Source organism: Schistocerca serialis, chromosome 1 (genome assembly GCF_023864345.2).
Source record: "Schistocerca serialis cubense isolate TAMUIC-IGC-003099 chromosome 1, iqSchSeri2.2, whole genome shotgun sequence".
NCBI classification, from domain to species: Eukaryota; Metazoa; Arthropoda; class Insecta; order Orthoptera; family Acrididae; genus Schistocerca; species Schistocerca serialis.
The window spans coordinates 561520110-561539076 of NC_064638.1; the positions used below are offsets into that span (position 1 = coordinate 561520110).

General features: G+C 36.6%; 1 protein-coding gene across 1 annotated transcript in view; it reads right to left on the minus strand.

Annotated features, from left to right (window-relative positions):
• The window catches only part of LOC126475616 (phospholipase ABHD3), a 69669-nt gene extending 61732 nt beyond the window's left edge, over window positions 1–7937 (minus strand). Inside the window, exons 1-3 of the mRNA XM_050103481.1 lie at window positions 7455–7937; window positions 7150–7319; window positions 5233–5443 (exon numbers count right to left, since the gene is read on the minus strand). Of these exons, the coding sequence (XP_049959438.1) occupies window positions 5233–5443; window positions 7150–7319; window positions 7455–7565 (492 nt within the window). The 5' untranslated portion in view covers window positions 7566–7937. The remainder of the gene's footprint in view (window positions 1–5232; window positions 5444–7149; window positions 7320–7454) is intronic.
• Window positions 7938–18967: the final 11030 nt, after the last annotated feature.

Genomic DNA, 18967 nt, shown 5'->3' on the forward strand with positions numbered 1-18967 from the left:
GTCAATTAAATTCAATTATCTCCTGTGTAGTCCAGGAATTTCTATTATGTTTTGTCTTTTCATCAATAGGAACTTTGGCTATCTTCTGTATTTCTTGGGTTGTTTGGGGAAGGAGACCAGACAGCGAGGTCATCGGTCTCATCGAAATAGGAAAGGACGGGGAAGGAAGTTGGCCGTGCCCTTTCAAAGGAACCATCCCGGCATTTGCCTGAAGCGATTTAGGGAAATCACGGAAAACCTAAATCAGGATGGTCGGACGCGGGATTGAGCCGTCGTCCTCCCAAATGCGAGTTCTGTATTTCATCACTCGAAGTAACTCATTAGTCTTTTATTGCATCTCTTTCCCTCATTTCAGTTCAATGTTGCCTTTATGCTCCTCCTGAAACTCTCAACAACCTCTGGTTCCTCCAATTTTTCCCATCTCCTTAATTTCCTATCTCTTGGATATTTCTTCAGTTTTAATTTGCAGTTCAGTTCATAACGAGCAAATTATGACCAGAATCCACACCTATCCCAGAAAATGTCTTACAGTTAAAATCTGATTTTGAAATCTCTGTCTTACCTCCAAACAATCAATCCAAAAACCTTCGAAGGTCTCCAGTTCTCGTCCATGAATACAACCAACCTCCATTCACTAGTTTACTTAAGCCAAGTGTTCACAATGATTAAATTATGCCTTCATTTATTACTATTCTTAAACCAAGTGTTAGTGACGATTAAAATTATGCCCTGTGTAAAACAGATATTCCCCATGTTCACAGACTAAATAATCTTGTTGGAGATTCCCTCCCACAAATTAGCAGCATCTTGTGCTGCACTTATTTTGCAGAGCTTGCCAATACACAGAAAACTGATGAAGAACTAAAGAAATTCTTGCTCGATACCTCCTACAGGCTTACAGATATGATCGTTAACATTCCTTGATTTGTCATTCAATTCTGTCTACATCTACATCCATACATCAACTCTATCTACATCTACATCCATACACTACCAACCACCATTAAATACATGGCAGAAGGTACTTCTTATTATAGCTTTCCCATTCAAGTATGGAGCGCAGGAAGAATAATTGCTTAAATACCTCTGTGCACTATGTAACTAATCTAGTCCTGTTTTCAGGATCCCTACGGGAGCAATATATTGGGGTTTTTACTGTATTCCTAGATTCATCACTTAAAGTTGGTTCTTGAAAAGTTACTAAATTGGCTTTCATGGGACAGTTTGTGTCCATCATCAAGTGTTTATCAGTTCACGTCTTTCCACATCTCCATGACACTCTCCCACGGGTCAAACAAACCTGTGACTATTTGTACAAGTTTGGTATCCTCTTAAGTCCTATTTGGTATGGGTCCCACACTTTTGAGCAATATTCTAGCATGACTCATTTGTTTACAAAACATCCAATCTCCAGACTGCATTTCCCTAATATTCAGCCAATTTACTGAAGTCTGCCACCTGCTTACCTACCACTGAGCAAATGTGATCATTCCATTTTATAGCTCTACAAATTATTACATGAAGGTATCTGTATGAGTTGACAAATTCCAGATGTGACACTTAGAGTTTGTCTCAGGAAACTACTTTGACTTGCTTTGTGAAGTGCATGATTTTACATCTATAAACATTTAAAGCAAGCCTTTGAAATGTTACTGTCTGGAAATTTGTGCCGCTTATTTCAGATAATAGTTCTTCACATAAAATTGCATCATCTGAGAAAAATCTGGCATTATTATTACTAATGTCTGCAAGGTAATTAATATACTACATGAACAGAAAAAATATCCACCAACTTCCTTGGAGCACACATGAAGTTACTTCAACATCTGGGTACGACTTTTCATCCAAGATAACATGATATGTGATCCCTACCAAGACATCTTCACTCCAGTCATGAAATTTTCTTGGCACTCCACACGATCACACTTTTGATAATAGGCTTATGTGTGGTATTAACTCAAATGCTTTTTGGAAGTCACAAAATACTGCAATTACCTGACAGCCTTGATCCATGTTTTCAGGATATCATCACAGAAAAGAGCTAGTTCACTTTAACACAAGCGGTGATTTTGGAATCTATGCTGGTTGTTCATTCTGTTCAAGTTACCTCATTACATTTGGGCACATAATATGTTCCAAGACTCACCAACAACATTTTATTTTGTTGGTACTGCCTTGCCTCCAGCCACTCAACCACCTTCCTGCTTGCAGCGTGGTTCCGCTATCCCCCTTAATTTTAAGTAAGGACTATAGCTTTTAGTGTCCAGTTTGTTTACAATATGACGCAAATGATGGGGAGAGGATCTAAGGCAGTTGTCTTTTAGTGATAAAAACAATCTTTTTCAGCTTGAGGATGTCTCTTCTAGTGGCACGAAACAGCTCGCGACTTTTATTAACAGTATTCTACAGCCATTGAGGATTTTTCTGTCACAATCACCAAAGACAAATGAATGCCAGAAATATTGGCTTTCAGGACCACTTCTGCTGTCCATCTTGTAGATGAGAGCAATCTATGCTTACTTCCAAGCACTGGGCATGGTTTTTGATTGAGAAATTTACAGCATATTATTGTTAAAAGAGCAGCTACCTTAGCTGCAAGTTCAGTATAGAATCTGATAGGAATTCCATCAGGTCTTGAAACTTCGTTCACTTTTAACGATTTCAGCTGCTTTTCATAGCACCTGACACTAATACCTGCAGCGGTATGAGAATTAAACTGGGGCAATACTTCTGGATTTTCCTTTGTAAACAAGTTTGACATTCACCACATTTTTGTCTGTAGACCTAGGCTTTGTTTTTCACCTATTACTCAGTAGTGTCTTTATCTTTACAGTAACTGTATACTTTAAAGGGTCCCTCCCACTGTGAGTTTTCTAGGAGATACACTTCTCTCAAGAACATGGTCAACTATTGTTTTAAACTTGAGCCACGGTTCTTATACATGCTCCTATCCAGATCAAAATGTTTCAAGCTCCTCAGAAAGATAAGACACCACTGCCTTGTTATCTAGCTTGCTGAACATATAAATATTTCAATATGTTTAGCTGCCCTTTGTCCTTTTAGTAGTTTCAACACTGGCATCCTCAGTGAGGTAAGATCTGTTTGTTGGGTTCCAAACTATCTGTTCTTCAGAGGAGACGCAGTAATGTTTTGCAGGCTGACTTGTCATGCCAATCACTAACAAAATTATAACCATACCAATTGATTGATAGATGACTAAAGTCTTTTTCAATTATTGCTGTATGATAGGGGAATGTGTGTACTACTGGCGTGAAATTTCTCTAAAGCTTCCATTTGCACCTGGGGGTGAGTCTGAGGATCAATGAAAGGATCCAACCATAAGGTTATACACACAGCCTATTTGTACTGAGTTTTGCACAACAAATCTTGCATGCAGCTTCAATTTATCTCTCAAGGGATTTTAGTTCCTTGTCTACTGCAACAAGTACACCATCTCCAGTTTACATTAGTCAATTCTTTGAACATATGGTTCAATTTTCCTCAGAAATCTCAATGGTTTGGTTTTTAAAGCCTTTCTTTGCCTAGTATTATGTGAGTCCAACTGCTTTTTAGGATGGCTTTAAACTATGGCACTTCATTGTGAATGCTTTGATCGTTTACTATTAGAATTTTAATATTCTCACCTGCGGGAGGGGGCTGGGGGAGGGAGGGGATGGCAGGGGGCATTTCAATGCATCTACACAGATATTTTAGTGTATCCTACAGCTATTGTTGTCTTGACTGGACACAAAGTCATCTAATCCAAAAAACTCTTGTGTACACACTGTCAGCCTCTGATATGTAGTGCACACCATCCGATTTAGAAGGACTGTACAAGTTTAGGTCGTTGCAGCTTAGGTAGTAACAGAATCTTCAGAGTCTCTGATGGAAACCTTCCACTTAATTCAGAACTGTGGGGACATGATCACTGCTGGGAACAATGATGCAGATTATGAGCAATATCTTCTCAACCTCAGAGCCCAGACAACAAGCACCAATTGTTCCAAAAAGGTGTCACAATATGCAACTGATTTGTATCTTGTTTTCTCAATGGGTACCATTATTCTCTGAACATCTGAACTGTCGATGATTAACAGACCACTATCCTTTCCTGCTCATCTCCCCATGAAACAGGGCACAGTCTGTTTCCCAACAACTGATGTGTGTCTTTCTGGCTCAGTTTCAGTGGAAGACAGCACATGGAGCTTGTTCGTTAGGGGGCCGGCTGTGACAGCCTGAGTTCTCCTGTTTCCCCTGTAGGGGGGGGGGGGGGGGGGAGGGGGGGCGGCTTGGCTTGTTACTGACATAGCACTGACATCCAAGTGGACAAGTACTGATAAACCCTGTACTCCCTGCAGAGGAGAAAGCATCTGAGAGGACAGTACTTGAGGTACCTCTTGTGTCTATGGTACATGATCCTTGGTAGCCTTCGCAAAAAAACCATCTGTAGCAGCTTCCAATTTTTGACAGTAGTCAGGGCAATTTCCAGCTACTTGGGAACATCAAATAACTCATCCTCAGCCTGACAAAATCAAACACAGTGGGAATGCATTGTGGCTGGTGCTATATTTTACAGAACAGTAAACAAATGGCTTTAAAGTCAGCTTGTTGATCCTATTTTAATTTGTTGGTCCAATATGCAAGTGTTACCAACTACCTTGAAGCCCTAAAGTGATTAACAGCCACTTTTGTAACTAATATTGTTGTTCAATTTATATTTCCTGAGTTAGCTCAGCTATGTATTAAAGGCTTCTTCTGCACTTTACACTGACCCATTAAAACAAGTTACTTCTTAACTGGCATTCATCCAATTACAAAAATTATACATGTTGCCAAAATAATTTTGCTATAATTATAATAATAAAGTGGTAAAGTAATGAAAAATGTCGAGGAACATAAGGATCACTTTCACCTTATATCATAGCAAGAAGATTAAAATCAAAGTCAATGAAGACCTAAATTCTTGCTTAAGAAAATTTATATAGTGACATCACCAAATAAAGATAATATCTTTTGATAATGCCACACCTGCCTGTGCATGTGTTTTTTCCAATTGCTTTCTAAAAATAAGCCTTACACATAAATATTTATTCTCTTCAATCCCAATCACCAACAATTCTTTTTATAAAATAAAATATTTCTTTGCTGACATTGTTGTTAACAACTGTCTTATTTGATGGTAAAACTGAGATGTGAATGTGTGCCACATCAGTGGATACAACTGAAACCTACCTTCAGTGATATACCTCCAAGACCCCGGTTATTGAACACAACTACACGCAACCCAAGTTTGTTTGCAGCTCTAACAAGCGTTTTAACATAATCTGCTTGGCTAGCTCCGGTTAAACCAGGAAGGATAATAACAATTGGTGACTTAGGGGCACAGCCATCTTCCAGCCAGTCCAAGGCCACTTGTCCACCATCACTAAGCCTCAATATCTCTCTGCAAAAAGAAACAAAGCCAATAATACAACATGGTGACGTGTATAAATTCTTTAAAATCAATCACTAAGCCTCAATATCTCTCTGCAAAAAGAAACAAAGCCAATAATACAACATGGTGACGTGTATAAATTCTTTAAAATCAATTTTTATTTTTCATGGTGTGTGTCTTATCATCAAGAGAACAAGAAATACAATTATAATGCTTACACTCAAGCTTGTGAACTGCAGGTGTTTATAGTAACTAGTAAAAACTAACCAAGTAAAAATTAAGTTTGAGAATACGAACTGTCAATCTCTAAAGTCTCTTCAACAAATATGCAAGAAGGAATTTGATTCACAAGTTCGAAATGACGATTCAATTCACATTTTTTTACTATGTGAAAAAGGAGGTGGTTGTTAAATGACAATTAATGACACCCTAAAACAGGAGTTATTGAACTCAAAAGGAATACGTCTGAAATAATCTAATTCTGTGTGTGATGCGACAGTGATACCATTTCAGATTTATATGTACTGAGCAGTCAGTCTAAATGAACTGATTTGAATCTACAAATAGCCCGTTTTCTTCATGTTTTATCACACATATGCCCATTTATCAAAGACGACACTTATAATACCTATGGAATGAATGATATGTTAAGTATCAGTTAGGCTCAGGCTGAAGCGGTCTTCATTGAAGCAATCCTTCCAATAACACATGTGGGACCTGAAGATGTTAATGGCTGAAGTTGACAGCATGACAGCTGAATCATTAGCACATCTAGTCTTGTGGAGAGTGACTATAAAACCTCTGTAGACTTAAGACTACAGAGTGAACCCACTTGCACTGTTCATAGTTGATGTATGATATATGTGCATAACAGGTCTATGTATCAAAACACTCATCAGAGATGGGTCCACTATCTATCACACATTTTCTGAATTTATCTTGAAGTTTTGTTTTTATGACACATGCATAAAATACAGCAAAGAGCAATTAACTACGGTGTGAATGTAAAAGTTATGCTGTGCTACATGTCAAACTGCTGACACAGTCTATACAGCATTCACATTCATTGGCTGCAGCAACTAACACGCTTCCCTTTAAACTTAAAACCTAGATGTTGGGCTACACCACTGGTCAGTTTGTTGCCACACTCAAGATTTAAGCTGTGTGGGGGCGGCAGTATCACACTCAAGTCAGAAATAGGATAGAGCACACCATGCATGACAAATATTTACAATTTATACAATAAATTCGAAGTTACACACAAAAATTGTAAATAAAAAGTCACTTTCAGTCTTTGTACATATGATATGCGTTAAGAAGCACCAAACTTTATGATCAAAACTCCACTCAACATCTCTTCAAGGGTTTGGTAGTTTCAAAAAATTTTATACCATGCGCTTTTTACTAATGACACTAGAAAAATTAACTTCACTCTAAACTGTGCGCGCTCTTCTGACTGTATCGAAACGTATATCGTATCTGCTTTTACCGTGGGTAATCGTCAGTCTTTAGGACCTACGCCAAGACAATGTCTCGCTTTGCAACATTGTAGGTCATTTTATACAGTAAATTCAGTCCAACAGCTAAAGCGTTAAATAAAGTATATAAGTTACAAAATGTTTAAAGTAGCCCTAAACTCTGTTGGTGTTAATGACATGATATATAATGGAATTACGATCAGCTGTGACAACGCAAAAATTGAAATATTGGCTCACCTTCTGTAGAGAATTTCGGGAAGAAGTTGTGAGCGCAGTAGGCTAGCCAAAACAGTTTGCGCTCGCGATTCGAAACACCATAATGTAGGCCAGAATTTTTCCTTCAATATAGGAACGTTATCTTCCAAAAATTGTCTGAACTTGCCGGGAGCACACGCTATGGTTGGTAGCTATATATAAAAAAAAAAAAAAAAAAAAAAAAAAAAAAAAAAAAAAAAAAAAAAAAAAAAAAAAAAAAAATCAGAATTGTTTTAAAACTACACTTCTATTCGAAAAATCACTAGTATATCTTTCATTAAACTTACTTTCACGGCATCGCGCAAGTAATATATGAAGAACACTGTCCCAAAGCAGGCGCCCACATACCACCTTGGGACAACAGACAAGATATCTAACGGTGTCAGCATCCACTCCATATCAAATGTTACGACCGCCAATCGCCAACTAACACCGGTCTGTAGAGCGTCTCTCCACTAAGTTACGGGGCTGCAGCTGACACCGCGCGTAGCGGCTGAGTGGGACTAGATAAAACGTCGCTGCTATCGCCGATGTGTAAAGCGTCCTGTTTTATTATTTTGTGAATGGGGTGTCCTTGGCAGTTAATACATTCGGACGGGAAATTGATGTCATCATGCCGTTCAATGCTTGGATTCAAGAATAAAGTGCCAGACCATTATTTTGCTGTTTGTGCGATTCCATGGCGAATTACATCTCATTAATTTCACTCATTTAATTTGTCGATGATTCATCAATTGCGTAATGTGGACAGGTTACGCCCCTACTTGACATTTCCGACAAAGAGAATAGAAACACATGCCAAAGATATACAAGTCAAGCCGACAGACTGGAGACTCCACAGAGAGAATACCACCTCTTTGCCATTTATGTAAATGCTTGGTTCGACATCAAAAAGAAAATAGGTATTAAGAAAACTGATTTCGGAAATGTGATTCCAATGGACTGTTGACATTCGTGATAAATGAACAGAAAAAAATACCATTAAAATAATAATATGCAGAACTGGTTTTTCGGAAACTGATTGATGTTATCATCTAAAAAACACAGGTTTCTGATTGCAAAAATGGAAATGTACAGAAATAGTTATTTGAATTCTAATATAAGCTGTTATAAATGCATTACAAAAAAGAAACTCGTTATATGTCATATTTCTCTAGATGTCTAAAGTTTTCGTCACATCCACCACAACCAGCACTAATTGAAAATCTTGGAAGCTATGACATGCACGGGCACGCAGCGTAATAAATACAATCAATAGGCAGTAGAAAGCAATGTATGGCTATAGAGTCTGGAGGCAGAACTCAAATCCAAGCCGTTATGTATTTTGTATCTGAAGGGACCTGTACTTGGTCCACTATTGTTGTCCACTACTGACGTCAGTGAGAAGGAACAAAAAATACTGTATGCTGATGAAATGGCATTAGTAAACATAGAAAATATCTAAACACGCTGGAAAGAAGCGTGTTTGTTTCTATAAATAACACTGTGCAGTGGCTCTTATATAATGACTTTATTAAAAATAATTGCGTCGATTACAAGGCAAAGGCCATGATGTACACAAAGAGAGAAAAGGAGGTTCACATAGATACATTCATATTTGAAACAAAACTGAAAGACATTATCTCTCGGGAATTATATTTGGCAATAAGCTCCAATGGAGACCAAACATATATGATGTCTGCTACAAATTAATCACTATAATTTTTATTATGTAATACTTGCACATTATGTCTACAAACAAGTTCGATGCACTTTCTGAACCATACTTTCAATATGAAATTACTGTTTGGACAACCCTAGCAGCAATTATACAAGTAGAATTTTTGTACTGCACAAAGAGGCCACTAGTACCATCGCGAATAAACAAAATAAATGGATTCAAGCCATTCATAATTAAAAATATTGACATTTCCTTCTACCTGCACATACTGTACAGAACAATAATTTAATTAATTAGACGCAACATATTACTAGAAAAAAATGCAGGTATTCGTTATTAGTATACAAGGAATAGAAGCCAGCAGAGAAGCATACTACATAGATAGAGAGCTGCTGAAAAAAGTCCTCGATACCAAGATGTGCAACTGATGATGTCACGTTCTAATAGTCTGCAGACAGTAAGAGTGAAAAGATTTTCCATTAACTTCTTAAGGATTACCCAACGTAAAAAATTTTTTGCTTACAGATTGTACGTGTCCCATGATAACAAATGATTTTATTACTTTTATGTATATAATTTAATCACCTGAATATAAGTTGTGATCAAAATGTAACAGGAACCTTTTAATTTGAGAGGTTTTGTAAATCCGATTTTCAATTTTTTCTATCTTGTTGGTACACACGTACCCAATGTATGTTTGCATTTTCAGCTGTTTTGAATATTTAATTTATTGATGATATCGAAAAGGTTGTGCATGTTTTCGATTATTTCGTGAATTTTTACTTTCGAGCAATATGAATCAAAGAATTTCTATTAAATTTTGTTTGAAAAATGAAATAAAGTGCAACACCGTTTTTGAAGTAGTGAGTCGAATGAATGAACTGGAGAGTATACTTTATATTCGAAATTTCGAAGAAAATTCCCAGATTCTCTTGAATAAAGCGAGTTAGAGAACCCAAGAAGCTCTCAGTGTGAGTATGAGGGTGGGGAAGTTACTCAAAACAAAGAACATTCTCCGACTTTGTATAAAATAAATTAGAGGAGCTTCTCACAAACAGAGAACATTCTCTGCTTTTATAAGCGAGCTCTGTAGCATACTTTGAGCTGAGTAAGTACTGTTGGTGTCTAAGTTATGCCAAGTTATTTTAGTAAAAATTACAGAAATTATCTTGCTTGGAAGGCAAAAAAGTATATGTGGCCCAAAGAAATTCTTAAGAGGAAACTGTAGAATTTTATTTGTGTTTAACAATAAAAACTTTATTTGCCTGGTAAAGTTCCCACAGAAAATCGTGAAAGAAGAGGGGGGGGGGGAGGCGATCTTTCAAATGAAGTGAAAATTAAAACATTTTTGTTGCTATTTAGCAGACCCAAGTTTTCAGATTGATGTAGGTGAAGACTTAGGCATACATTAAACAGCTGTGTCACTGAGATTTTCAGACATTCATTACCATGTTTTTTCACAGCATGCATCGTATATTTTGTTATGTTAGAAATAAGTAGGCGAATCACAAAAATTTTACTGAGCAAGGTGGCGCAACTGTTAGCACACTGGATTTACATTAGGGATGACAAGGGTTCAAACCCATGTCTACACATCCTGATTCAGATTTTCCCTAATTTCCCTAAATTGCTTCAGGCAAATGCCAGGATGGTTCCTCTGCAAGGGCATGACCGACTTCCTTCCCTAATCTGATGGGACTGATGACCTTGCTGTTTGCTTCCGTCCCCCACATCAACCAATAGACCAGTAAAATTAACAACTGGTTTATGATAAACCTAGCGATCCGTTACTTGTAACAAACTATACGGGTGGCCACTTACACACAAGATATCAAGCAGACCATTATGCATCATATTTAACCAAAATTGCCTCATGTTAGAAAACTCTGGCAGAGGTCCAATTTGGAAGTATATGAAAATGTTATGTAATCTTAAGATTTCGTTTGCATAACGTATTCACCAAACTTTAATAACAAAAAAGTTTGTGGCATATCGATAACATCGCAAAAAATGTATTTTCGTAATCTGTAATCGTCTTAATAATTTTTGCCAAATATAACAGTGAAATCGAGATGCAGTGCAGCTCTTCTAGAACATACTGATGCCGGTTCCTTGTATATACACTGAATAGTTTGCCTGTCCAAATGAGTGAAATGGAATGTAACATTATGTGTACATTCTGTGCCAGAGACAGCAGACAACACACACCAAGAACCTTCTGAAGAAGGAGAAGAGGTAGTGAGAAGGAACTCCCTCATCAGAGAATATTCTATGAATTTTTTATTCATATGAAACTGAGAACTTTCTCACAGGATGTTCTTTTGCTCTGAGAATCTTCTCTGGAGAATATCCTCTTTTTTAATCATATGACCCACTGACTGTAGCATTTCTGCTATGAGTAAGACAAGAGTTTACGATTGGTATAAACGTTTCAAAGAGGGTCGAGAAGGCGTTGAAGATGACTGCCACACTGGACACTCTAGCACATCAATTACTGACGACAATGTGGAAGAAGTAAAGAAAATGATTCTGGAAAAACGGCGAATCACTATCAGCGAGGTTGCTGATGATTATGGCATATCCTTCGGTTCATACCAAGCAATTTTTCGAATATTTTGGGCATGAAACGTGTAGCACCAAAGTTCGTTCCGAAGTTGTTGAATTACAACCAAAAATTAAGTGGCATAGACATTGCTCAGTAATTGCTAAATTAAGTCGACAATGATCCAGAACTTTTAAAGAAGGTTATAACAGATGATGTAACATGGGTATATGGGTATAGCATCGAAACCAAGGCTCAATTGTCCCAACAGAAATTGCCTGAAGAGTCAACCCAGAAAAGAAATTCGGCAAGTTCGACCACTTGTGAAAGTTCTTCTCACTGTTTTCTTCGATTACAATGCGATATTGCACCAAGAGTTCTTGCCTTGTGGTTATATGGTCAATATGGAATACTACCTGGAAGTTATGCGCCGTTTACGTTAAGCAATGCGAAGGAAATGACTAAAATTGTGGCTTAACCACTCATAGAAACTGGATCACAACAATGCTCCTGTTCTCACATCAATGCTTGTTCGTGATTTTTTGGGAAAAAACAAAACCGTTTTGTTGCCTCAACCACTGTATTTCCTGACATGGCCCCTTGCGTCTCCTTTCTATTCCCAAGGTTGAAGAGAACCGTGAAAGACATCATTTTGCCATCACTGGTGAGACAGAAACAGAATCGCTGAAGGAGCTGAACACAATAACGAAAAGTGAGTTCCAGAAGTCCTTCCAAGATTGGAAAAAGCCCAAAATCTAAACTCCACACGAATAGGCCATGAAGGCCGAACACTACCAACTAGCCGTCATGTTATCCTCAGTCCATGGCGTCACTGGAGGGAGATATGGAGGTGTATGAGGTCAGCACACTACTGTCCCGGCCATATGTCAGTTTATGAGACCAGAGGCGCTACCTCTCAATCAAGTAGCTCCTCAGTTTGCTTCACATGCCTGAGTGCATCCCGCTTGCCAACAGTGCTCAGCAGACTGGATGGTTACCCATCCAAGTGCTAGCACAGTTTGACAGCATTTAACCTCAGTGATCTGACAGGAACTGGTGATACCACTGCAGTAAGGCTGTTGGAATGGAAAAAGCGCTGGCAAAAGTATATCATATCTGAGGAGGATTACTTTGAAGGGGCAAAGCTGTTGTTGATGGATAAATAAAGATTCTTTTAAAAAAAACAAATATTCCCATTTCTTTTTGATCACACACTGTATACTGTATGCATACTTGTTTATGTGTGTCTGTTCTGTAGTCACCTGAGCTAAATAGTATGTAAATAACTTTATGACTTACATAAAATTCAAGAGAAAAATGTTTGTGATGGTACAATCACATTTGACAATTTTATGTTCTATATTGTGTTGTGTAAACAAAATATAAAGTAATCAAATGAGACCAAACAAAAATGAATCAATCAAACTTTAAAGTCAGTAGTAAATAATATGGTAGACTGTTCTGAAACTTGTGTCTTTATTATGCACATGAAAACTGTGTACAAGTAAGTAATATAGTACAAGGTTTAAAAATTAATAAGTCTCTATCAAAATAGTAAATACGAAGTTTTGAGCTCAAAAGAGTAATCATGACTCAACTTCATCAGTATTCAGTTTTATGATAATCATCATTCCTAAAAATACATATTTATAATGAATTTGATTGGGTTCATGACGAATTTGTAACAGTAATTGAGTGTTCAAACAAGATAATGCACTGAAATTACTGAAGTTACTGTCCACACTTAAGATTTTTGTGTACATTCAAAACTGAAGCTGAATTAGAGAACATCACTTAATATTGTGTTACTTTTTGGCTAGTTGGATGATAACTTATTCAACAGTCATACCAGATGTACTAGTTAGAAAGATTTCAATTATTGTTTTACAGCAAAATTTGTCACATTCATTTATATTTCAGATATGAGCAGTCATCTCACAGTTAAGTCATCTATCTATACATAAGAGTACGTTTGTAATTTTAAAGCACTCAGTGTCAACACATATGACCATGAAATGGGTTTTGCTTTGTTAGAAAAATAGTCAGAAATTATAAATTTGACACTGAGTTGGACTGAAAATTTTTAATTTTCTGTTGAGGTTATTTTTAATAGTTTTTGACTGTACTAAACTATCTGCATCATTATCTCACTCATATATGGTATATAAGTCGATTTTATTTGTTGCTTTGTTTGGGAATATTCGATTTCACACAATCAAATTAATTTTGTGTGATGATATCGACCTTTCATACATATTCTTGCAATATGTCAAAATTTCTGAAGGCAATACCGCAATTTTTAAAAACAATGGCAGTAAAACAACATAGCTGAGCAAGCCATGTTATAAAAAAATCGACACATTAAGAACATTACACTATTGTAGTAATGTATACTCAGTTCACAGAGTTTGGTATGAATGTGGATTTCTTATAGAAATATGTAGGGATCCTTTGAACATTATACTACAGGATTATATTCTGATGCCACTGAATTATTTCCACATTGTTTTCTGTAGAGGAAAATAATTTTTGATACGTTTTGGTGCTTTCTCTTTCACAAAATTTGCGTTTTGTTCAAGAGCTTAATATTTCTTATATTATGGAGCCCATACTTGTCTCAAGACTCCTATGTTAACAATAGAAAACAGAGGTTTACATTACCAGGGATAATGCTAAGTTAAGTCTAAAGAAATATTAAAAAGTTAATATGATGACCTACAAGGCTCAGTTCTTGACCTACTCCTATTCTGTGCTTATATAAAAGATCTGCAATGACATTGTTGGGTTTTAATGTTTGTAAATGACACATCCATAGCTAACACATTCAGGAGAGAATAATGCAATAGCCTTACAGCTAGTTTATAAGAAATAGTTTAACACCTAATCTTATGATTAGTGATATTGTCCAATTCCAAACAAAGTAAATTAACTTACAGGTATCAGAATTAGAGATCTGTGGGTACATGTTGGATGAGGCTTCTTAAGTGAAGTTCATAGGTATTGGACTGGTAATAAAGTGGGAGGGGAGACACCACTCATTTGTGGGTAAATTATGTATGAAGGACAGTTCCATCTGTTTTCCACTTAGAAATTTCTCTCATTTCACTGAACAGCAAATAGAATTGCCATAATATTTCCTCAGTACTTTCCTATAGTGTCTCTTCTGGAGCAATGCAACTAAGGTTAAAAAAGTTCTCCACATACGTGTACACCACCATTACTCTACCATGCAAACATAGGGGTTACACTCGTCTGGTGTGAGATGTTCCCTGGGGGGATCCACCAGGGGCTGAACCGCACAATGACCCTGAAATAGTGGTTCGGTGTGGGGCGGCGGAGGGCTGAAGTTGACTGCGGTAGTTGTCATGGGGTTGTGGACCACTGCGGCTGCAGCAGGGACGGAGCCTCTCCATAGTTTCTAGGTGGCCAGTTAACATACAATACAATCCATACAAGGTTAAAAAAGTAATTATTCTACAGCAGCATTGTGTATATTGATAATAAAACATGTTGAAGAAACCTGTTAAGGGACTTAGGGATTCCTTCACTTAGTTCCCAATACACATGATCATTAGTGACATTTGTTGTTAGTAATAGAAATAAGTTTAGTGCGAAATGAATAGTTCGCATTTATAGTGCTAGGAATAAAAATAATTTCCATATGTATTGTGCACCCTAATTTAGGTTTCACAACGTAGTTTTATATTGTGATACAACCACCTATAACTGATTACTTCCAGATATCAGTTAGGAAACTGAAAAATCCTTGTATATTCAAAACAAAGTAAAAGAATATATCAGTTACCACTCCTTCTACAATCTATCATAGTATTTGGAATGAGGGATGTAAAGTCCACACAATGTAAATGTTTATTTATTTTTATTTATTTATTTGTTCTCCACAGCCAGTTACAGGATTTTTTTAAATTCTGAACATATTTTACACTTCCTGTCATAGCTTTGTGTGAATAAATACAAACAATAAAAGAATATATGTAACTTGCTTTCTGGTACACTTAAATACTGTTTGTGTAGATGAAAGTCTTCTGCTCCTCTGATAGGAATTTATGAACTCTATAAAAACTTTTATTCATAAGAAGCACCTTTAGGACCATTTCAAAGCAGTTTCCATTTGACCTTTTTAAATTTTTTGGAAGTTTGTTATTAAATTTGATCCCCATGTAATAGTGACTGTTTTCTGCAACTTTTGTTTTAAGCCTTTCCAGATGATAATCATAGTTTCCCCTAGTGTTATAAATGTGTAGATCATTATTTAGACTTGTTCTACTCGTATTTTAAAGTTTGTAGAACAGTTTTGCCTAAACATTTATTGATAGCAGTGTTAGTAGATTCTTAGTTATGAACATCCTTTTGCATGATACTCAATATAACTAAGCTTAAATAGAATCCTTACTGGCTTTTTTCAAGGATCAATACTGTATTACTTGGTTAGGCATCAGCATACCACTGTACTTTAAATCCACATGTAAGGTATGATTACACTAAAGATTTTTGAATAATACTCATTTTCCCACAAGTCAGTAAATTAAGTTTCTTACTTTTTGGCATAAGAGATGAAAGTGATGCTCCCAAGAGAGATGCATATCTAACATTACACAAAAAAGCAGTTTTGTCAAACAGTTTTAATTCTAAACCATCGTCAGACAGAACAGTCCAGTATGATGATATATTTGAAAGTCCATTACACCTATTTTACTAATATTTATGCTTAAGTGATTGTTCTGGAAGTAATTTTCAATTCAAGGAATACACCAGAACAATTTTGGGTCAGATCATTCTTCTTAGGCCTGCAGTTAACAATTGTTGTGTGATATGCATAGTGCTCTGTGGACAGATTATTAAATATAATTATAAACAATAAAGAACCCAGAACTGGCCCTTGGGGCACACCTTACTTTACTTTTGCTAGACTGGAGTTGTACTTCTGAATAATATTCCCCACTTGGTGTGTGATTTGTGTGACCTGCAATCTGTCTCATAGGTTTGACTGAAGGAGACAGTTTGCTATTCATCTAACATAAGTTTCCAATAAATCAAGCAGCAGCTCATGATATATTGTGTCAAATACACATGATAGATCTAGCAACAAACATACCACCCTTTCTTACCTAACTAATTCCATCTGTATTAGCAGGCACTGGATCATATATAGCTGATGATACTCAGTAGCCTTTCTTAATCATGTTGAGCTTCTCATAATACATTTCTTTGAGAAGAAAGTTTTCTTATCTTGGTGCAATAATTTTTTTTAAATACCTCAGTTAGGATCAGAATTAACTGATTAATTGGTAGTTCTCAACTTTGTTGGTAGTGCTCTTATTATGCATGGGCTTGAGTATTATAAATCATAATTTAGATGTAAATATGCCTAAATTCAGACTTTAATTGAAAATATAAATCAGGTAGGGATACGTGAGTGTTTGCATCTTTTTAAAATAATAGAGATAATTTCGTCCTATCAAGTAGAGACTTAATAAATCATAATTTAGATGGAAACACACCTAAATTCAAACCTTAATTGAAGAAATTAAGCAGGAGAGGAATGAGTGAGTGTTCACATTCTTTTAAGATAATGGAGATAATTTCACATGCATTTCTGGCTCACCAAATGGGGCTTACAAAAAATATTTCAAATGTGCATGCGTTTCCAGAGATTTGTGGAAACAACTACAGTTTCATCAGGTAGTTCTCCCAATATACTCAAACATATATAAAGGAGTTTAGAAGTTGTTTGCAAAATTATCAGTATGTTACATTAGCATTAGTCATAATTCATTGTTAGTGTACATTACAGAAGTAGCATGTAGTGGCTACTTCTCCCTATTAATGTGAAACATGACTTGTTCCCTATCCTGGAGGCTCTCCTGCATTATGAGATTTCTGGAGCATGATGTATGAATGAATTAATAAATGTGAGTGAAGGGACACTTTTACACAAATAGATTTCCAATATTACTTTATTATCTTATTTAAATTCAGTACCCAAAGCAACAATGTATGATTATTGCATGGATAACACAGTCCTTTCAAATAACTGTCATATTTGCAGTAATATGATACTCTAGACACCTTTGAAAAGATTTTGGAATAAGTTAGTTCACTATAAACGAGGTTACAATCATACCAGCCAGTGAGACAAAGATAATTATTATTGGCTAGAACAAAAATTACTTCACTTTCACACTTATGTAAATTTTGACACTTTAGAAAGTGTTAAGTCGTATTTCATACACACTGAAGATGAGATGGTAATATAGAGAAAGCTGCTACTTTATTACCATCCCCTATTAACATTTGCTTGCATGGCAAACACAATCCTTTCTAATCTTTATTATATTTATATTCTTGTAAAACTCATTTCTTAAAACAGCCCAACCACAAAGGAAGGTATCAAACGAAGCCTGTAACTGGATTGAGGTTCGCTGATAGGGAGAATGCTATGTGTTGTCTTGGAAGTAAAATCATCAACAGATGTAAAAGTAACTTCAGTGGTTCCTCAGGGAAGTTTGTTTGGCCCTAGCTGTTCATGTTGGATATTACTAACCTGGGCAGGCTTTTACAGGTGATTCAGTTATTTACACTGCTCTGCAAAACAGAAGGACGAGACGGATAAAGTAATACAAAATATTAACACATGAATGGAAATTAATGAAAGGGTGGAAGCATGTTGCCAGAGGTCTTCCAGCCATGCACAAGTAGTTGGATGTCACATGGCGTGAGGTCAGTGTGACTATACATCTGCATACATGAATAGATCTCGATATGGCGAGTGGAGGTGGATATGTTGTACCACGAATAATTTCCTTTCCTGTTCCACCCACAAATAGACAGAGGTAAACATGCCTGTCTATATGCTCCATGCGAGCCCTAATTTCTCTTATCTTGTCTTTGTGATCCTCACAGGAGATGCGCATTCGTGGCAGCAGAATCATTCTGCCGTCAGCTTCAAATGCCAGTTCTCTAAATTTTCCCAGTAGTGTTCCTCAAAAAGAACGTCACCTTCCCTCCAGGAATTTATATTTGAGTTCCCAATGCATCTCCTTAATACTAGCATGATGAGCAAACCTACTGACGACAAACTTAGCAGCCTGCCTTATAATGCTTTGGTGTTTTCCTTTAATCTAACCTGGTGGGGATCTCAAGTACTCGAGAAGCACTGAAAAAGGGGTAGCACTAGTGCTCTGTACTTAGCTCCCAATAAACTGAAGTCGACCATTCACCTTCCCTACCATAATCCTCAGGCCTAAATATCTAATGGACGTAACTGTGTCAAGATGTGTATATGCTGTAAACGAACATTATAGAATTATTTTTCCTGCCTATCTGCTATATAGCTCTTGGGGCATGCGAATGTGCTGCAATATGTGGAAATTTGAGAAAATTCCACATGGGCATACACTTGCGCTGGACAGGCATTCCCTCCCATGTAAAATGTCTGGTTGACTGCTTCTACACATTTCCCATCTTTATTCAGTGGAAAGGACATCGATTGTAGTGTGTGCTGCATGCATCTATTTGGTGAAAGACAGGCGGAAGAGATGTTTGCTAGTTCTCTAGACATGAGAAACACCTTAGTT